This window comes from Mauremys reevesii, linkage group 8 (genome assembly GCF_016161935.1).
Source record: "Mauremys reevesii isolate NIE-2019 linkage group 8, ASM1616193v1, whole genome shotgun sequence".
NCBI lineage: Eukaryota > Metazoa > Chordata > Testudines > Geoemydidae > Mauremys > Mauremys reevesii.
Genome location: NC_052630.1, coordinates 99445008 through 99463489, shown reverse-complemented (window position 1 = coordinate 99463489; position 18482 = coordinate 99445008). Strand labels below are relative to the sequence as shown.

Genomic DNA, 18482 nt, shown 5'->3' with positions numbered 1-18482 from the left:
CTGTATCTGGAGAAACAACTAATAAAACTAGTTACATCTCGGGAGATATAGAAGAGGAAGTCAGTAACAAGGCCAGTAATAGGAAGATCTGGAAGTTAGTCAATGGGCAATTCTCAATGCCATCTACTGGAAGTCAACTATAACTACCTCCAAATCCTAAACGAGAATACACACCCATATGCTCCAAATTGCCAGCCATACTAATAAGTGAGAATCCCTGCTTTCGGAGTCCATGCACTCATTAAAACAATGACCTTTGCAACAAGTCAACTAAAATCAAATAAAAACACAACTGACATTTTACTAAAGCAAGTAAAAACAATGAATTATAGTAATTTGTTCAGTCAAGCAAGTTATTATGAACAACTTGTAAGTCCTAGTACTGGAATAAAACATATTTCAAATTAATCACTAAGCCAACATTTTCAAACTTGGGTCCAGCTCCACAAAGGGATTTAGGCATTAGACTCAGCCATCAGAACTCTAATCACCAGGCTATGAAGTTATTCTCACTCTCTCTCCGGCCCAATGATTCTTTAATTATTTATCCACAGTGCAACAGCTTCAACAGAAGAGACTGAGGGAGCTCCACATCAGACTATCCCATAGCCGAGTGGTTACAGCATTCTCCTAAGAGGTAGGAAACCTCTGTTCATATCCTCTCATCCAAGGAGGCAGAAGGACAAATTAATCCTGGGTCTCCCACATCCCAGGGAAGTGCTCTAACCACTGGGCTAAAAGGTAGAAGGTGGGCACCACCATTGCCTCTTCCAGACAGATTTTGAATGGGGCCTGGTCTGGTAGGCATGCTCAGAGCTGTTGCACAGAGCACACCTACTGGATTGAGCTTCGCAGACAAGATAGGCACTCCTCCATCTATCTTCCCCCAGTTTGTGGATCACGGTGGGGCTTAGGCAGGAGATACAAGTCCAGAAGCCTACAGTGAAGCAACAGTGTGCATGCCCAGGGACAGAAACCCAGGTGCCTAGGGAACTTTTACACCAGAAATGTAGGTGCTGAGCGAGTGTAGGTATCTACAGGGTTCAGTGGCAGCTGAGGTTTTGTGGATTACAGTGGCAACTAAACTGGCACTTAGGTGCCTGAAGTTAATCACATAAATAAAAGTGGCCTGACTGGAAAATCAGTGAAGTATGGATTTAATTGCCCAACTTTAAGTACCAAGTTTGAAATTTGTGATCTAAGAACATTTAGCAAGTAGAATAGCTAAACAGAAAGTTTGTCCTTCATAAACAGAATTTCAATCGAAATCCAACTAAGACCTTAGAGTGGAACTGTTATTCTTGTAGTTGTAAACCAAAAACCTAATTTGTAATTCCATAGATTTACAATTAAGTTTTGTATTGCAGAATTTTAACAAGGCTACAGCACACTGAGTCCTCTTCAGTAATAAGTTCTGCAGTGTCAGAGCAGCCACTTCTCCAACTGGTCTAGGCAACATACAGGCTTCATTAAAGAAGAAAGGAATGGGAAAAAGGAAAGAGATGAATCCTGGATGAGACTCCCTGAAAATAAAATGAAACATTCTTAGCACACATGAAGATGAGACTTACTGGAAAAAAAAAAAGATACTTTGCTATTTTTTTAAATTAAAGTTAGACACTAATTTATCAATATCCACGTGACTTAACATGTAGGTACTGCAAAAAAATATTAGGTGGCTGTACATTGTTTCCACTGAAGAACATGACAGTAGGATTTAAAATTTTCCAGTGAGTACTCAGTTACATTGTACACAAGAGAAGCAAATAAATTACAGGCCATTGCTGAATCACAAGTTGTTTAGCAAGAACAGTCACAGGATCATCATAAGATTGGTACAATTTCTTAGGTACCCCGCAGGTGATCAGTATGCTGGGTCTACCTGGAACTCTTTGTTCAGGGCAGCTTACCACAGAAAGACTTGACCATCTCTTCAAGTAAGGGTCATGGCATGGGCAGTGTACAAAGATTAGAAAATAAAAGCACACACACTCCAGCTGGCTGTCCTGTTATCAGAACACTAGAATACCAAAGCATACCAAATTTGTGTGTGTAATTTAACCATTTGAAGAAGCAAAACATGAAAAAGGTGGGGAAAGGGTTGTTTTGTTTTTTAATTTGTCACCAACTACATTCAAAGACCCCTATTGCCTAATAGTTATTTAAGAGTTGAATCTGTTTGATAGCTCAACACAATAGTAAGCAAAAAATTGAGGAGGAATTCACCATTTAAGACATTCTCTGAACTCCAACATTTTATTATATATAAAAATAATATATATGTAGGGGGCTGTTTGCCTGGTTTTGTTCAGGTTTGTTTTTTAAAAAAAGATTTTATTTTTATCAGATTTATAGAGCTTGCAGAACTTTTTTCTAACGGATGTTTAGCAGGTGGATTTCAGCAGCACGTACAGAAATTGCTTGATCGTAACTGCTGTGAATTATGTGTTTAATATAGACGCTTTTTTCCTGCTTGTCTAAGATAAACATTAAAAAAAAAAATTCTTCATGACACACCAGCTTTGAAAGTCAAATTGAAGAGTCATCCATCAGAATCACCCAAATAAAGGGAACTGTGAATACAACAAAAGAGGCAGTTTGAAGACTGAGTCATCTGGTAAAGTAGAGACAGATTTGCGAAGTGTTCTTTAATAAAAATATACCAGCATACTTACCGGTATCATAAACATTGACATTCTGAAGAACTGGGAGAGCTCCTGGAATTTATGCCAGGATAAAATTTCGCTTAGTGCTGCTCTTCTGCAACTGCTTACAAAACTCTCATCACCACAATATCTGAGCACCCTCACAACAAACCTGTTGATTGGGGCAGTATTTGCCCCACTTTACAGCTGAGAAACTGAGGCACAAGGCAGTTTATGGTACTTGCCCAAGGTCACACAAGAAGTTTGTAGCTCAGTCATAAATTGAAACCAGGTCTCCCAAGCCCCAGTCCAATGCTGTATCCTTTAGACCATCTGTCCCCTGCATTAAATTGAGTATAATTACTGCTATGCCTGCTCAGTCTGGATTTTTTTTAAGACCTTCTGAACATAGTGATCAAAGTCAGAATCTAGAATGCTGTTCTACATTTGAAACCTTACATCCAAGGGTTGCAAAATGTTTTACAAGAGGAGGATAGGTATTATTATTTCAATTTACAGATTAGGAAACCAAGGCACAGAAAAGTGAAGTGTCTTGCCCAATGAACTTGAAGTGACAATGGTAGAACTGGAAACAGAATCTAGGTCTCCTGACCCATATTCTTCTCCTCTACACAGTCCATCATGAAAAGAAAAATAGATGGATAAGACAGTCGAGAAACTGTAGTTGTTCTGATATCAGACACTCAAGCACATTGGATGGTTCCCGTAGTAGCAAAGATGATAAACAAAAGAGCAGAACTCTACAAATAATACTGTGAAAGGAATAAAAATATTTTTTCCAGACAAGTCAAAAATCTTTTTCCACTCTTAAAATATATCTTATCCAATATGACATTTCAGCCACTGTGATATTTTCGATATAATTTAGGGTAACAATTATCTCATTCCACTAGTACAGTGGTCCCCAACATTTTCGTCTGGCGGGCGCCAGACAAAGGACCGTGGTGGCGGTCGAGCATCCGCCGAAATGCCGCCGAATTTCTGCGGCATTTCGGCGGCGACGCCTCTCGATGACGCCACTTGTCAGTGGCAAGCGGCGTCATTGAGAGGTGTTGCCGCCGAAATGCCGCTGAATTTCAGCAGCATTTCAGCGGATGCTCGACCACCAGCCAGGACGCGGGCGCATTTAGATGCCATGGCGTCCACGGGCACCGCGTTGGGGACCCCTGCACTAGTATCTCATGAGGATGTTAATCATCATCTACTAAAGTTAGACATTTTTAAGTCAACAGGTCCAGATAATTTGCACCCAAACATTTTTAAAAGAGCTGGCTGAGGAGCTCGCTGGACCACTAATGTTGTTTTTCAATAAGTCTTGGAACTCTGGAGAAGTTCCAGAAGACTGGAAGAAATCTAATCTTTTGCAACGTTTAAAAGGGTAAACAGGATGATCTGGGTTATTATAGACCTGTCAGCCTGACACTGATCCTCGGCAAGATAACGGAGTGACTGATACAGGATTCTATTAATAAAGAATTAAAAGGAAGGTAATATAATTAATATCAATCAACATGGGATTATAGAAACTTGATTTTTTAAATGAGATAAAGTTTGATTCATACAGGTAAAAATATCGATGTTATACACTAACACGTCTGTAAGGCATTTGGCTTGGTACCACATGACATTTTGATTTAAAAAACTTAGAACGATATAATATTAAATCGCTGATAAAGTTTGCATACAACACCAAAACTGGGGGAGTGGTGGAAAGGGCAGGTCACTGATACAGAGCCACCTGGATCACTTGGTAAGCTGAGAGCAAGCAAACAATATGCATTTAAATACCACTAAATGCAAAAGTATATATCTAGGAACAACAAATGGAGGCCATACTTACATGGCAGGGGACTCTACCCTGGGAAACAGTGACTCTGAAAAAGATTTGGGAGCTGTGATGGATAACCAGCTCAATCTATTTAGCTTAACAAAGAAAAGATTAAGGGGCGACTTGATTACAGTCTATAAGATTTTATATGGGAAACAAATATTTGATAATGGGCTCTTCAATCTGGAAGAGAAAGGTATAACATGAGCCAATGGCTGGAAGTTGAAGCTAGACAAATTCAGACTGGAAAGGTGTAAATTTTAAACAGTGAGGGTAATTAGCCATTTGAACAATTTACCGAGGATCGTGGTGGACTGTATCACCAGCAGTTTTTAAAATCAAGACTAGAAGATATGCTCTAAGAATGATTTTGGGGAAGGGCCTGTGTTATACAGGAGGTCAGATTAGATCAGGGATGGGCAAACTTTTTGGCCTGAGGGCGAGACCGGGGAATAGAAATTGTATGGTGGGCCATGAATGCTCACAAAATTGGGGCTGGGGTGCAGGAGGGGGTGAGGCCCCTGGCTGGGGGTGCAAGCTCTGGGGTGGGGCTGGGGATGAGAGATTTGGAGTGCAGGAGGGTGCTGTGAGCTGAGATCGAGGGATTTGGAGAAGGGGAGGGGGATCAGGGCTGGGGGAGGGGGTTGAGGCATGGGGAGAAGTTCAGAGTTGCAGCACTTGCCACTGCTTCCCGGGAGCCACTTGAGGTATGTCCCTTCTCTGGCTCCTACCCAGAGGCGCAGCCAGGTGGCTCTGCACACTGCCCCATCAACAGGCACTGCCCCTGTAGCTCCCCATTGGAGTGCTTAGGAGCCGCAGGGCCATGCTGCAGCTTCCGGGAGCCGTGTGGAGCGGCCCTGGACACTGCACCCCTGCTGGAGTGCCAGAGCGGGACCCAGCTGTGTGGTGCAGCCCCAACCCTGTGCCCCGGCCGGAGCGCCAGAGCAGGGCCCAGACGCGTGGTGCTCCCCCGAACCCTGTGCCCCGGCCAGAGTGGGGCCATGCCGCATGGAACAGCCCCCGACCCTGCTCCCCAGCGAGAGCCTGCAGGCTGGCTTAAAATGGCTCGCGGGCCGGATCCGGTCCATGGGCCGTAGTTTGCCCACTCTTAGACTGGATGATCACAACTGTCTGTTCTGGCATCTATTAAAATTGTTTTAATAATCTGACCTTTTTAAAAATTGTTTTTAAATAAGGAACTCATTTTCTGAGATCCTGTTCTGTGAAACATTTATTGCAGGTCTGAAGTCTGAAAACCATATACAATAGTCTGAAGTGCTAATACACTCATTTTTACAGTTTCAATGTGCTTTGTTTGTTAAAAAAAAAGAGGGGGGTGAGTTTAAGATTATTTCCATCCTATTTACCAAAATTGCTTTTAAACGATACTGGCCTCAAAACTGGACGCTATATTTAAGCCAAGCCTTCACATTTTGCATAGGTAAGACTACAGGACTGGGGCACATATTTGTCGAGGTCAGTGTGACATGCAGCTCATTTTTCCTTTTTAGGTTTACGGTTCATTTTCCAGAATGATTTGTAAGGCAGCATAAGTGATCACAGACTAACAATTTTGGTTAAAGTTCTGTTTAATTTTTACCCCTACTTATTACATTTAGACACAGTTGAAGTGGTAAGATTCAGAGATACTGATCACATTTCTCCCACTTAAGTTCTCGCCACTGAACCCCTAAGCTTAAAAATTTGAAGAATGGTTATTTCCAGCTCCTAAACTATTCTGAGAAATCCAGAATGTCAGCTGAGTATGCTATATTACTAACTTCAATTCTCCTTCCCCTTTTGTGTGTTGGATCTCACTCTGCCCATCAAACTCTCTTAAAAGAGGAGTCCAATCCTGCAATTGCTATACATCAAAACGTCCACAGGTCGCAGTGGAAGCTACATGTACAAAAGGACTGCAGGATCAAGTGTGCTTGTGAGATGGACGATATATGGCTCAATTTTTCTCTCTTCTTTTATTTGGAATGTTAATTAAAAACCCAAAAGAAAAAGAATTTTCAAAATTCCATTAGCAAAGCAGATTTGTGATCCTCTCTCTGCAGCCCAAGCTAAAATTGTCCTGCTTCAAGACTTCTTGCCTGGACACATTGGTATATTATAAAGTCTTTACGGTGTACTCTTACATATCTTAATTATTCAGATACTCAGATAATTGAAGGTAAGAAAAAAAAATTTTAACTTTACACAACAGAAGGACAAAAGTACGAGATACACAACAGACAGAACATAAAAGTAGGAGATGACTGGATATAACCACTTTTCATGTCATTATCTTTCATAACTATTTCTCTTAATATTTAAAATTAAATCAAGAAACTTTCAAAGTACAGTTGATACATCACAGAAGACTATGAAAAAATAGTCAAATTATTCAGGAGGGTTTCTTTCTAGAATAGTGATGTACTGGCATTTCTCTCTCCATCCGCCCCTATCTTTTTGTAGTGTTGGCTATTTAGATTATAAACTCTTTGGATTAAAGATTTACCCATCTTCCTAAGAGATTTACAGAAGATATTTAACAACCTTTTGGGTTCTCCATAAACAAACATTCTACATTTCTCTTCCCTTATTCATTAAATTTACTTGGGTTTGGTCCTGCTTTGAGCAGGGGGTTGGACTAGATGACTTCCTGAGGTCTCTTCCAACCCTAATCTTCTAGGATTACTAACAGTTGCATAAAAAGAGAATGTTTTTAAGAGATCTTCTAATTCTTTGGATTTATTCTCCCTGTAAAATTATGCTGCTGTATATGATTAAATTCCCACAACCACTAATTGTTGTCACCAACAGTCTCAAGATTCCCAGTTGAGAATAAGAAACAGAGGAAGATTAAATAAAGACTGAAGCTGAACTGATGCTTTCCATATGCAAGTACCCTTTGCAATGGAGAAAAAGTATTTTTAAAGAAAGCAGAATTATTGTGAATTAAAGTGTCAGTTATTCAGTTACAGTATTGCAAAAACAAAGAAGTTATAGCAATACCATTTAAGGAGAATTCTGTCAATCAATTTTAAAGTTTCGCAAACATGAATAGGCTATAACCAGTAAAAAAAAAATTCCCAGAAGCATGGTTGTGATCTGCTGAGGGGATAATAGACTAAAACATCCTGACTTAAGAGCAATTGCTGCTCTCCCTGTGCTTCAGATTCTAATTTGGTGGACTGTAATGTTTGAGATTAATTTAAAAAACTATCTAATAAAATACAAGCATGGAGTTAACTTCAAAAACAAGAATGTAACTTTATAGTACATCTCCCACAAACTTCAGGATTTGCCTAAACATTTTCTGAAGGCATTCTTGCACCCACAGGAGAAAGAGAGCTGCTCAACCAGCCAGGCACACAATAGAGACTCATAGATCGTCTACTCTGATGAACTGAAAATGTGTGACCAGTGTAAAAGGCCTTTGATTTCTGCAGGGCATGGTTTGGTTTGAACTGCACGTTGTCTATTCAAATCAATTCATTCTGAAGTTAAGGATAACTTATGGCTCCCTAGTCCAGCCAGTTGATGTGCCATTTCCTTTTATCCAGGCTATGTGGGACAGGTAACTACCTGAGGAGGCTTCTGAGCCTTTTCATGCTGGCACTTTGTGGTAGTCATAAATTGAGGTTCACCTAATGGTTCCACCCATTTAAAAAAAAAAAAAAAAAAAAGTGGTTCATGCCCTGCCACCACCAGACAGAGGCTTGGGCTTACTCCTGTTCTACAATAAAGGCAAGAAACATAGGTATGGAATGTAAGCTGAACCTTAAATACCACTCAGATATTGAGGAAGTCACCAGGCTCACAAGTTGCGGATATTGGGTTGAATCAAAGAGGACCAAGAAAGCTTTCAATACTACATATTAAATCAGATGTACTTAGCCCTTTCAGAGTGTTGAACAGGGCTCAAAACAAAGTAACAAGTTCTTTTTTTTTTTAATTTAATCAGGAATTCAGGCAGGGTAAGGCACCAATTACACAGAGTCCTGGGTTATCTACATGGTTGGCCCGGTCTCCACCAGGTGCAGTCCTACTGAAATCCTGCACTTTGAGAGATACTGTCACCACCTTAGTGGCATTCCAATGCAGCATCACTAGTTATGAAGATAACAAAACAAGGCTCTCTCTCAGGAGATTATTATGAAATTCCAACCAGCTCCTTGGCCAGCTCTTATTTTACACTAGAGAAGCTTTAGCGGCAAAGAAAGTATCAAGAATTATGTTAGCATCATCAAGTAACCGAATTTTATATAAGTAATGGCTGGCAAAATGAATACAGGACACTAAATGACACAGCTTTAGACATCTGACAGGTGGTCTGCAGTCCTGAGTTATTTATCCTAGGTGTTAAGATCACATTGCTGTACTCATGGGCACTCCCAAGAATATGTAAATAGCATCCTTATAAATCTCTGCAATAAAGTCCCTCCTGTGATGTAATTTGTCAAAGGCCTTTTGAAAGTCTAAATAAATTACATAGTTAGGATGTGAAATACAAAAGTACTGCCATGGATCAGAAACTGGCTAAGAAACAAGTTCTGTGCTAGGACTGGTGTATAATCTTTTATTAATAATCAGAAAAGGGATTAGTGAGGAGGTAAAATTTGCAGATATAAAATTGTTCAGGTTAGTTGAGACTAGAGCAGTGGTTCTCAAAGCCGGTCCGCCACTTGTGTACTGAAAGCCCCTGGCGGGCCGGGCCGGTTTGTTTACCTGCCGCGTCCGCAGGTTCAGCCAATTGCGGCTTCCACTGGCCGTGGCTCACTGCTCCAGGCCAATGGGGGCGGCAGGAAGCAGCACGGGTCAAGGGACATGCTGGCCGCCACTTCCCACTGCCATTGGCCTCGGATGGCGAACCATGGCCAGTGGGAGTCGCGATCGGCCGAACCTGCGGATGTGGCAGGTAAACAAACCGGCCCGGCCTGCCAGGGGCTTTCCCTGAACAAGCAGCGGACCAGCTTTAAGAACCACTGGACTAGAGAAGACAAAAGCACTTCAGAGGAACCTAACAAAACAGAATATTGTGGACAACACATACACCTTATTGGGTTATTTACTGATATGTTATTAGAGCAGATTCTCTAAAGGCTAAAAATCTTTCCCATAAAAGCAAATGTGACCATTTGCAACCTCCATTTACCTTGGAATTCACTCTTGGTGAATTTTGCTCACCCTTCAATAAGGTCTCTCAAGCTTCAAACATACAGAGAGAAGGAAATACAACCTTCATTTACCAAACATTCTGTAGTTTCAAAAGTACGTTTATAAAACATTTGTCTGGCCCCAAGCTTGGTTTTTACAGAATGAACAACAATATAATTAATCTGACAAGAAATACAACTCATCTAAATGTTAATGTAGGTCATCTACACAATTATATATTGGAAAAGAGAGAGATGAACCAAGCAACTGGTTAAGTAATACACCTGTAAGTAATCACCATTGGCTCTGAGAAAGTATTTCAAATTTAGACTTTTTCCCCCCCGAGGGCATAGGAATGGCCATATTGGATCAGACCAATGGTCCATCTAGCCCAGTATACTTTCTTCCTACAGTGGTCAGTGCCAGATCTAATGTTAAAGCAAAATAGGACATATGTGAAGCGGGGCAACAGCTATGTAGACTGATTCTTGCCTGCATATTTATACCTGCCTCTGGAAATTTCCACTACATGCATCTGATGAAGTGAGGTATTCACCCACGAAAGCTTATGCTCCAAAACGTCTGTTCGTCTATAAGGTGCCACAGGACTCTTTGTCGCCTTTTACACTCTTTGATGTGACCACACAGGTTAAAATATCGTCTGTCTGATTAAGGGCTTGATCCTAGTCCCACTGAAGTAAGCATCAAAATCCCCCATTGACTTCAGTAGCAGGTCTCATATTCCTCAATACTTTTAAGTCCACTTCGAGCCAGAGGTATTTGACTGTGCATATTATGGTGAGATTCTGCAGCTAGTTATGATTAAATGCTTTGGTCTGTACAATTATATAAGTGTTTTTCTTCACTTTCCTGTACATTTTCCCCTACAAAGAAAGGGACAAGATTTTTTTGTTTAGAAGGGTGCTTTACTGAACATGCAAACCACTTTTCCAGCCTGCAAATGAACTGCTTAAGAATGCAAAGATTGACATTGACCACCTATTGTACCCTAAGACAATCACACTGTCTGTAGCAACTTAATCCTGTATCAAGTCCCCTCCTCCTGCTCCACTCGTGCCAATATATTGGTTAAGTGCTAGTAAATATGAGACCAACCATTTTCAGACACCACTGCAGGGAGTTTGACTGAGATGCTGTTGAAGCATTTAACACTTGTGGGAGGGAAAATTAAAGTTCATTCTTATGTAAGTTGAAACCTGTTCTGGGAAGAAGAATAGGTCTCTCCTCAACCAGTCCCCCAAGGGACAAGTATAGATTATGGAATTTGAATTTTAGAAACACAAAAAAGTCAAGTGAGTAAATTTCACATAGTCACAAGTATATTTCCTGTTCCTTTAAGATAAAACCTGGTGGCCTAGTGGCAAATGCCCCAATTTATTCTTCAGCCAGCAAGGACTTCAAATGCTATGGAATTAATCTCAGTCCCATGGGAAAGGAGTACTGATACTTGAAGACAGCTCTCTCTTTTAAGAGTATAACCTTTCCAGTCTTTCTAGAAGTAACATGGGATATTAAAAGTGGAGAAAGTCTAAGGACTCCAACAGTGATGAAGCAGGCTACCCACCCTGCCCCAGCCAAAAAAAGAAATAAGCAGGAATTTGGTCAATGTAGTTCCTTCACATGACTGATCGTTTCCACAGGACTTTTCATACAAACAAATAAAAAACCACTTGCATTGTATTTTCCATTACCCAAACAACCCCCGACCCCTTTTTCACTCAGCGAAAATGTATACCTAGCTCCTTTGTCATGGATATAATCATGATATTTCTTTGTTGAAGGAATCAAAGCTAATTCCACTAATATAACAAGTGTTAATTGACATGGCATTTGAGGAAAAAAAACTACCGCTACCACTCCTAAACCAGTATGATAGCTCTGTTTCAGTGACCTACTGCCCCAAATACCTACATGAGTGTGCTGGCAGACTTGATGACATGATTACTGTGGTGTGAAGAATCTCTTCAAGCAAGTTTACTATGGAAGCCACCATAAACGTCTTTCTGAAGTTGAATTAGTGCTCCAGGGTGAATTACTATGGTTTCTCATACTATGGTTCCAATGCACACAAATCATGTCGTATTCTCATTCATCTCTATAAACGTCAGATAGTATTTCTAATTAAATATCTACCATTGTATGGGAAAGAATAGCCAGCTTCACCATGAATAGTCAAAGTTGCTATAGTACAGTAACAGATTAGCATTCCAACTGCTCAGGTTTCTAAAAAGGACACCATTCTTACTCTCAGTCTTCTTCAATTTGTTATTCTTCTGGTTCTGTCTTTCAACTCATAGCCTGTCTAAAGACCAGAGAGGTTACAAGTAAATCATACTAAATTTGTTCTGAAGAACATGAGCTTTAGGACTTCAGCCGAACATGAAGGTATCTAAACAAGTTAAGTGTTGGTTCTTCAAAAAAGCATGAAAAACAAAAGATAATACAAGCAACGTTTTGGGAGCAGACCGTGACCATCATAATAACCAAGCCAAAGAACACTAAGCATATAATATGGTTTTGTAGTCTCTGGATATTTCTAGTGCTAAATATATCAACAAAACCATTTGCATTGCAAACCAAAACATTCAGTTACCAGTCCCAATGCTGTTTCTGCTCCCTAGCAGCACCAGAGCTGTAAAATGTAGAGTTGAAGCAGTAAGCAGTGAAAGAAGCGTCAGACAAAGTGGGTATTCACCCACGAAAGCTTATGCTCAAATACTTGTGTTAGTCTATAAGGTGCCACAGGACTCTGTGTCACTTTTTACAGGGAAAGAAAAGCTTTTAGATATGTTAGACTCCTAAGTATAAATTTCAATACTTTAAGGTTCTCTACAATTCTTTACAAGTTCTAAGCTTGTGCTGTAGCTTTTAACCTTAAAAATAATCCTTATACAAACAGGAACTAATTAGAATTTAATTCGAGATCAATTTTTTTTCATCCATAGACAAAATGTAATCTGTACTATCATCCCTGAAATCCTAACAGAAACACTTTAAATGGTTTGTGGGTGGGGGGGTTAAATTGATTTTATAAAAATGAAAAGTCTGGTTTCTGATAGCATGCCCTTTAAATACTATGCTCTGCATTTTATTTGCTTCAGGTGTTTTTTAAAAATGTATAAGGATTTTTCCAACTCCGCTGTTCATTTTTATAAGATCTTTTCAACAAGGGAGAATCTGATTTTATAGGGAAAATGGTAAAACTATAGACAAAGTGCTGTCAAATGCACAAAAACTGAAAAATGAAAGGAGAGAGTTTACTATACTTCTGTAAAAGCAGCAAAGAGTCCTGTGGCACCTTATAGACTAACAGAAGTTTTGGAGCATGAGCTTTCGTGGGTGAATACCCACTTCGTCGGATGCATGCAGGAGACCAACAGAAGTTGGATGCATGCATCCGACGAAATTGGTATTCACCCACGAAAGCTCATGCTCCAAAACTTCTGTTAGTCTATAAGGTGCCACAGGACTTTTTGCTGCTTTTACAGATCCAGACTAACACAGCTACCGCTCTGATACTATACTTCTTTCAGTTCTAGTAATATTAGGTGTCACTTGTAGCAATACCAGGTTCAAAGTTTTCAGACAAGGGTGACTTACAAGTTGACCCTTTTAACAAAACTGGAGTTTTGTGGCAATTGCTTGAGTGCTAAACTGTAAACCCTGGCAACTGCAAAATTTTGGAAGGAATAATCATTTGAAGAGACTAAATACACACATACACCAAGTAGAGTGACGGTTTAGATAGCAAACTCTTGCCCCAGTTGATTGGAAAAATAATGACAGTAAGCCTCAAGAGAAACACACCACACTACATTCATGCAATATTGTGGCTAGAAAGTTTCAAGCACATAAAAATTAGGAAAGAAAGAATCTGCAGTTATGATTCTTCAGTAACTAATTCAGCCATACTGCAGATTCTGTATATACTGAGGCAGATAGCAACAGAACATATTGTAAAATGAAGGTAATAACTAATAATCCTCCTGTGAGGTAAGGATGAAAAGCTCGGTGTATTGGATATTATTATTATTAGGGAGGGCTATCTTACAGTTGCTGTAGGAATCAAAAATATGAGTAGTCTGGCTTGTATATAAATGGTTGAGATTTCAGGGAATGACTATTTACGGAGAACACTTATTTTATTGTATAGGTTTGATGAGGAAGGTTAGTCTCATCCTGCATGTTGAAGACTCTCCTTCTCTCATACTCTGGCTTCCCTTCCAAGAGTACAGTGATAGACAGTCCACCACGATCCTCAGTAAATTGTTCAAATGGCTAATTACTCTCATTGTTTAGCCTCCAGCTAATAGGAACCCAACAAATTTGAAGACACCCACCCCTTCCAGCTGCTGGTGGGGGAGGAGAAGCATTCTCTCTGCATGCTTCCCATTCATGCCCTGGAATGTCCTGGGTGCTATGAGGGTAGGTTGTGGGTTTCTGTTGCTCTACCTCCACCCAAGAGCCTTTCATCTGCTGACATAGGAGAGAGTGTATTTCTGCTATTCCAACTTTATTTAAACTTTCTCAAGCAGCAGCACCACAGTGAAATTTACCTAACACTTTCACTGATGCCCTGGGGGTTCTGAATAGCTGCAGTGAAACTGACAAAATTCTGAAGCTTGAGAAAAGTTTATGACCAGCAACAGAAACACTAGATTTGTCTTGTCTGCAGATTTTGGAGGTAAGCACTTTGTCAGTTACACGTGATTCACCTTTGGATATTTATCTTTGCAACCACAAGGACTAGAATTTTGTTTTATTTTATTTAGTAATAGATGAGAGCTTAGATTCTGAAGAAGTTGAGGATACTTTCTCAAAATAATTTCTTACTCAAGATGGGCAAAAGGATCTTTTAAGATTTGCTCAATTACAACTGGTAGGACTAGGCCCAGTGTTACACAACATCTTTTCATAGAGAGCAAAAAGTACACAGAGACTTCAAGTATATTGGTTCTGTATATGAACCTCTAGCTCTGTGGAACACAGGTAACACCAGCTGCTCCCTAAAATCAAACCACATATGGAAGAAAATTTCCATATCAAATTGTGACTACTAGACAGTTTGCACAGTGAACACAGAATAATAATAACAACAAAAATCCCCTCCCAATTTTATCCTTTCCCATTTAGCAAACACTAATTGAACAGAATTGCAAATAATTGTTTTAATAGTTTCCAGTGTACATAATGTATTATAACTAAATATCTTGCACTACTATTCTCAAGGATGAGATCAATATTTGTTAGTTAAAAAAAAACAGAAAATATAGCAGAGATAGCATACAAGCCTATTTTGGTGAATCCCCCCCAAAAAATGGCTTCTGTTTTGTTTTTTATTAAGTTGTTGGTGAATGACTAGCAAATGTAAAACAACACCAGATATTTAGAACAAAGCTGTCTCACCAAGGCATAGCATTTTAGAGATACAGGTCAAATTTGGCATAAAAATTATTGACAATGTCCCTTTAACTAATGTAAACAGTATCATGCCATGGGAAGCAGGAAAAATTAAAAGAGGGCCAGAAACACAGTAGCTGGCTACTGAAATACAAAAGACAAATGAGAGGCTGGGGAAGAAAGGGTGATTTAAAAAAAAAAAGGGGGGGGGGGGGGAGGGGGCATGATGAGACAGTCTTACCTGGAGATCTAGGTTCTGGCCTCAGATCTACGATTAATTCATTATGTTTCATTTGAAGCACCATTTAACCACTCAGTGCCTCAGTTTCCCCATTTGTAAAACTGAGGTAATACTTTCTTGCCTTTATCTGTACATTTATAAAGGTACCCTTCACTGAAGTTATTCAGCACACCTTTATTAAGAGCTTTAAGATCCTCCAAAAAATAGGTGCTATGTAAGTGCAAAGTAGTATTATTAAAATCAATCTTCAAAGTGTATATGAATTAAGCATTCTGTTTTACGACTCTGGTAAGATGCACAAACCAAGGCCCCAGTCCTGCAGTTGGGCTCACACACGATCCTCACAGCAGCATGAAGTTCCAGCAACATCAATTAGGTTCTGCAAGTTTCTGCCTACATAGATATGATTGCAGGGCTGGGGCCCAAACTCATTTTCTGTGGTATGTGGGGTTACCAGAACCCTTTGAAGGAATTATAGCTTAATGACATATAATTGGGGGTATGTTATTCCTTACACAGTACTGTTCACTCCAAATATCAAAAAAAAATTGAGGTTGCCTGTAGAGCTGTTTATTAAAATTTCAAAGTAAATAAACAAGTATCAATGTCACATAGTCAAAGTCCTACAAAAGGAAAATATCCCCGCATCATCCCTGTCAAAAACATGATCCAACATGTCCCAGCAATAGACAATAAGAGATTGCTTACTCGTATTGTTATTACCACCATAGCAACTAGGAGTCCTACCCCAGGACCAGGGTCTCATTGTGCTAGGCACTATACAAACAGAGAACAAAGAGATAGATTGTAAACTCTTTGGGGCAGAGAGTAAGTATAAGATACGAGACAGACAGAGGGTACAAGGGAACACAGTGACAGAATTGGTCAGCATGACAGGCAGTGGTCTCAGCACACCAGCAGCTTGTTCATTATCAAGTTTTTTTGTAGGCATCTCAGCAGAGGAGAACATTTTTTTAAAGAGAAATTAAATTATATTTGTTATGATCAAATTATTATTAAGGAATATCTTTATGAATGTATGTGTGTATACATGTATACACATGCATTTAAAAATGAAGAGGTAAAAAAAGCTTTTTTAAAAAAATAAATAATAGATATAATCACCAAATGAAGCTATGTTCCTAGTGAACTGCTCAATCTTTTGAAATTTAGAGGTAAAGGGCTAGGCCCCAATCCTGGGAGGTCTTCCCATGCACCGAACAATAGACATGGCTTAAGAATTTAAAACTAAAAAAATACATGAAACAAATACATGCAAGACAATGGAATCGGACACTTTTACAAGTTGTTTCACACAGACACACCCCCTCAGAACTAATTTCAGTTTACTATATCCTTTAAAAGGAGAAGGGAGAGAAGTAAATGCCTGTTTACTTGTTCATGAGGAAACAATATAGAAAAATAAAGCTACTACACTGAACTGATTAACTAAATACCTGCAAACCTGTTAAATATCACTTTCAATTGGAAACACTTGCTTTGGGATTGAGATTAAGGTATTCTGGGGATTTTTTTAAAAACTTCTTTGTATGGTGAAAGACTTCCCAGTGAACATTTCTCTCTCTACAAATATATATATTTCTTCATTATAATAAAAAAAAAAAACTTCCCACGCATTCAAGCTATCACAGGTGGAGGCAGCCATAGTCCCAGTGCGCTTAATGTTTACATTATGATGGAAATTAGCACCCATCTCCAGCACAGCAAGTGGCCTATTGACAGCTAAGAGGTTACACACAGTGACCATTGGGAGAAGAGAGGAGTTTTGTATCCTCCAGGATTTTGCCTGGCCTGGGCGAGCTGGGCTGTCGCTTGTCTGAGGTTTGGGAATGGGGGCAGGGACGAAGGTGCCTTTAGTAGCTGTAGAAACGATCTCTGCGCGTTTCAGAGACACACCTCGAGCTCTGCGAGCAGGGCAGGTTTTACAAGGTAAAACAAACGAGCGACCATCTGTTGGGGGGGGGGCTCCACGCCCGCAGAGCCGAACCCCGCCACAGAGAAGGGGTGGCACAGAAATAGGGCGAAAGAAAAGCAGAGGGGCGGGAGCCTGAGAGACTGGGGAAGCGGGGGGTTGAAATGTACCTGAAAATCTGCCAGGATCATTTCTCTGTCCATGTTGGACGCCATTGCAGCCGGCCGGGTCCCCTGCTCTTGTCTGCACTGTGCACCTGGAGCCTGCTGCTGCCGGGGACCGGGGATGGGAGGCTAAGAGCTCATGGGAGCTCCGAGCCGAGACAATCCCCCTGCTGCTCCCCCGCGCCTCAGGCTCGCTCCGGCGTCGGAGAACAGGGGGGGGGTCCCCGGCGCGCGCGTGCGGGAGGAGGGGGGGGCTCGGCTCTGAAGGGGAAGGGGCGCAGCCGGCCCCTCTGAGCAGCGCCCTCCGCTGCCGTGCCACGGAGAGGAGGAGGCAGCGCGGCTTCCTCCCTGGCTCGCAAAGCGTCTGTCGCACATTTTGCCTGTCATTGAGGTCGCAAAGAGATGCTTTGCGGCTGCCACGTGACCCTCCTGTCAAGCGCCGGCGAGCCGAAAAGCCGGGGGGGGGCGGAGCGGGGGGGTTGTGTCTTTCCGGCTGTCCGGCGGCTGCGCCGAGGGGAGCGGGGCTGCCAGGCCCGGGGTGGCCCGGCTTTGCGCCGAGCTGCGGGGAGAGCCGCGAAGCCCGCCGCCGGCCTCCGGGGGATTGCCAGGGTCTCCCGTTGCAAAACACACACGGCAAAATCGTGCCACGCCTCGGGGGGGGGGGTTAGAACCGGCCTTAAAACCAGTCAGGAGGGAGTCGCTCCCTCCACACCAGGGACTAACCCTGGGTCTGGCTAGGGGGCACTCGGCCCACGTTTAGGCCTTTCCTGAAGTCATGATCCGCTTCGTTATACACGGAAACGGCGCCCTGCAGTCCTGCGTCTCGGCGTGCAATGCTGATGGAAGCCCTGGGGGTGCCCGGCTTTTAGAGGGAGAAGGTGGGTGAGGTAATAGCTTTCATTGGACTAGCTTCTCTAGGTGAGAGAGACCAGCTTTGGCGCCACACCGAGCTTGCCTGCAGGTCTGGGAAAGGGACTGATGGGGTTACAGATGAATACAAGATGTTACTGCTAGTTCAGCGTCTGTTCAATCTTGTATTTAGCTGTGACGCTCCGAGGGCCTTTCCCAGACCTGAAGAGGA

General features: G+C 41.3%; 1 protein-coding gene across 1 annotated transcript in view; it reads right to left on the bottom strand.

Annotated features, from left to right (window-relative positions):
- The window catches only part of FAF1 (Fas associated factor 1), a 296794-nt gene extending 279053 nt beyond the window's left edge, over positions 1-17741 (bottom strand). The window contains exon 1 of the mRNA XM_039484151.1: positions 17408-17741. Coding sequence (XP_039340085.1) covers positions 17408-17452 — 45 coding nt within the window. The 5' untranslated portion in view covers positions 17453-17741. The remainder of the gene's footprint in view (positions 1-17407) is intronic.
- Positions 17742-18482: the final 741 nt, after the last annotated feature.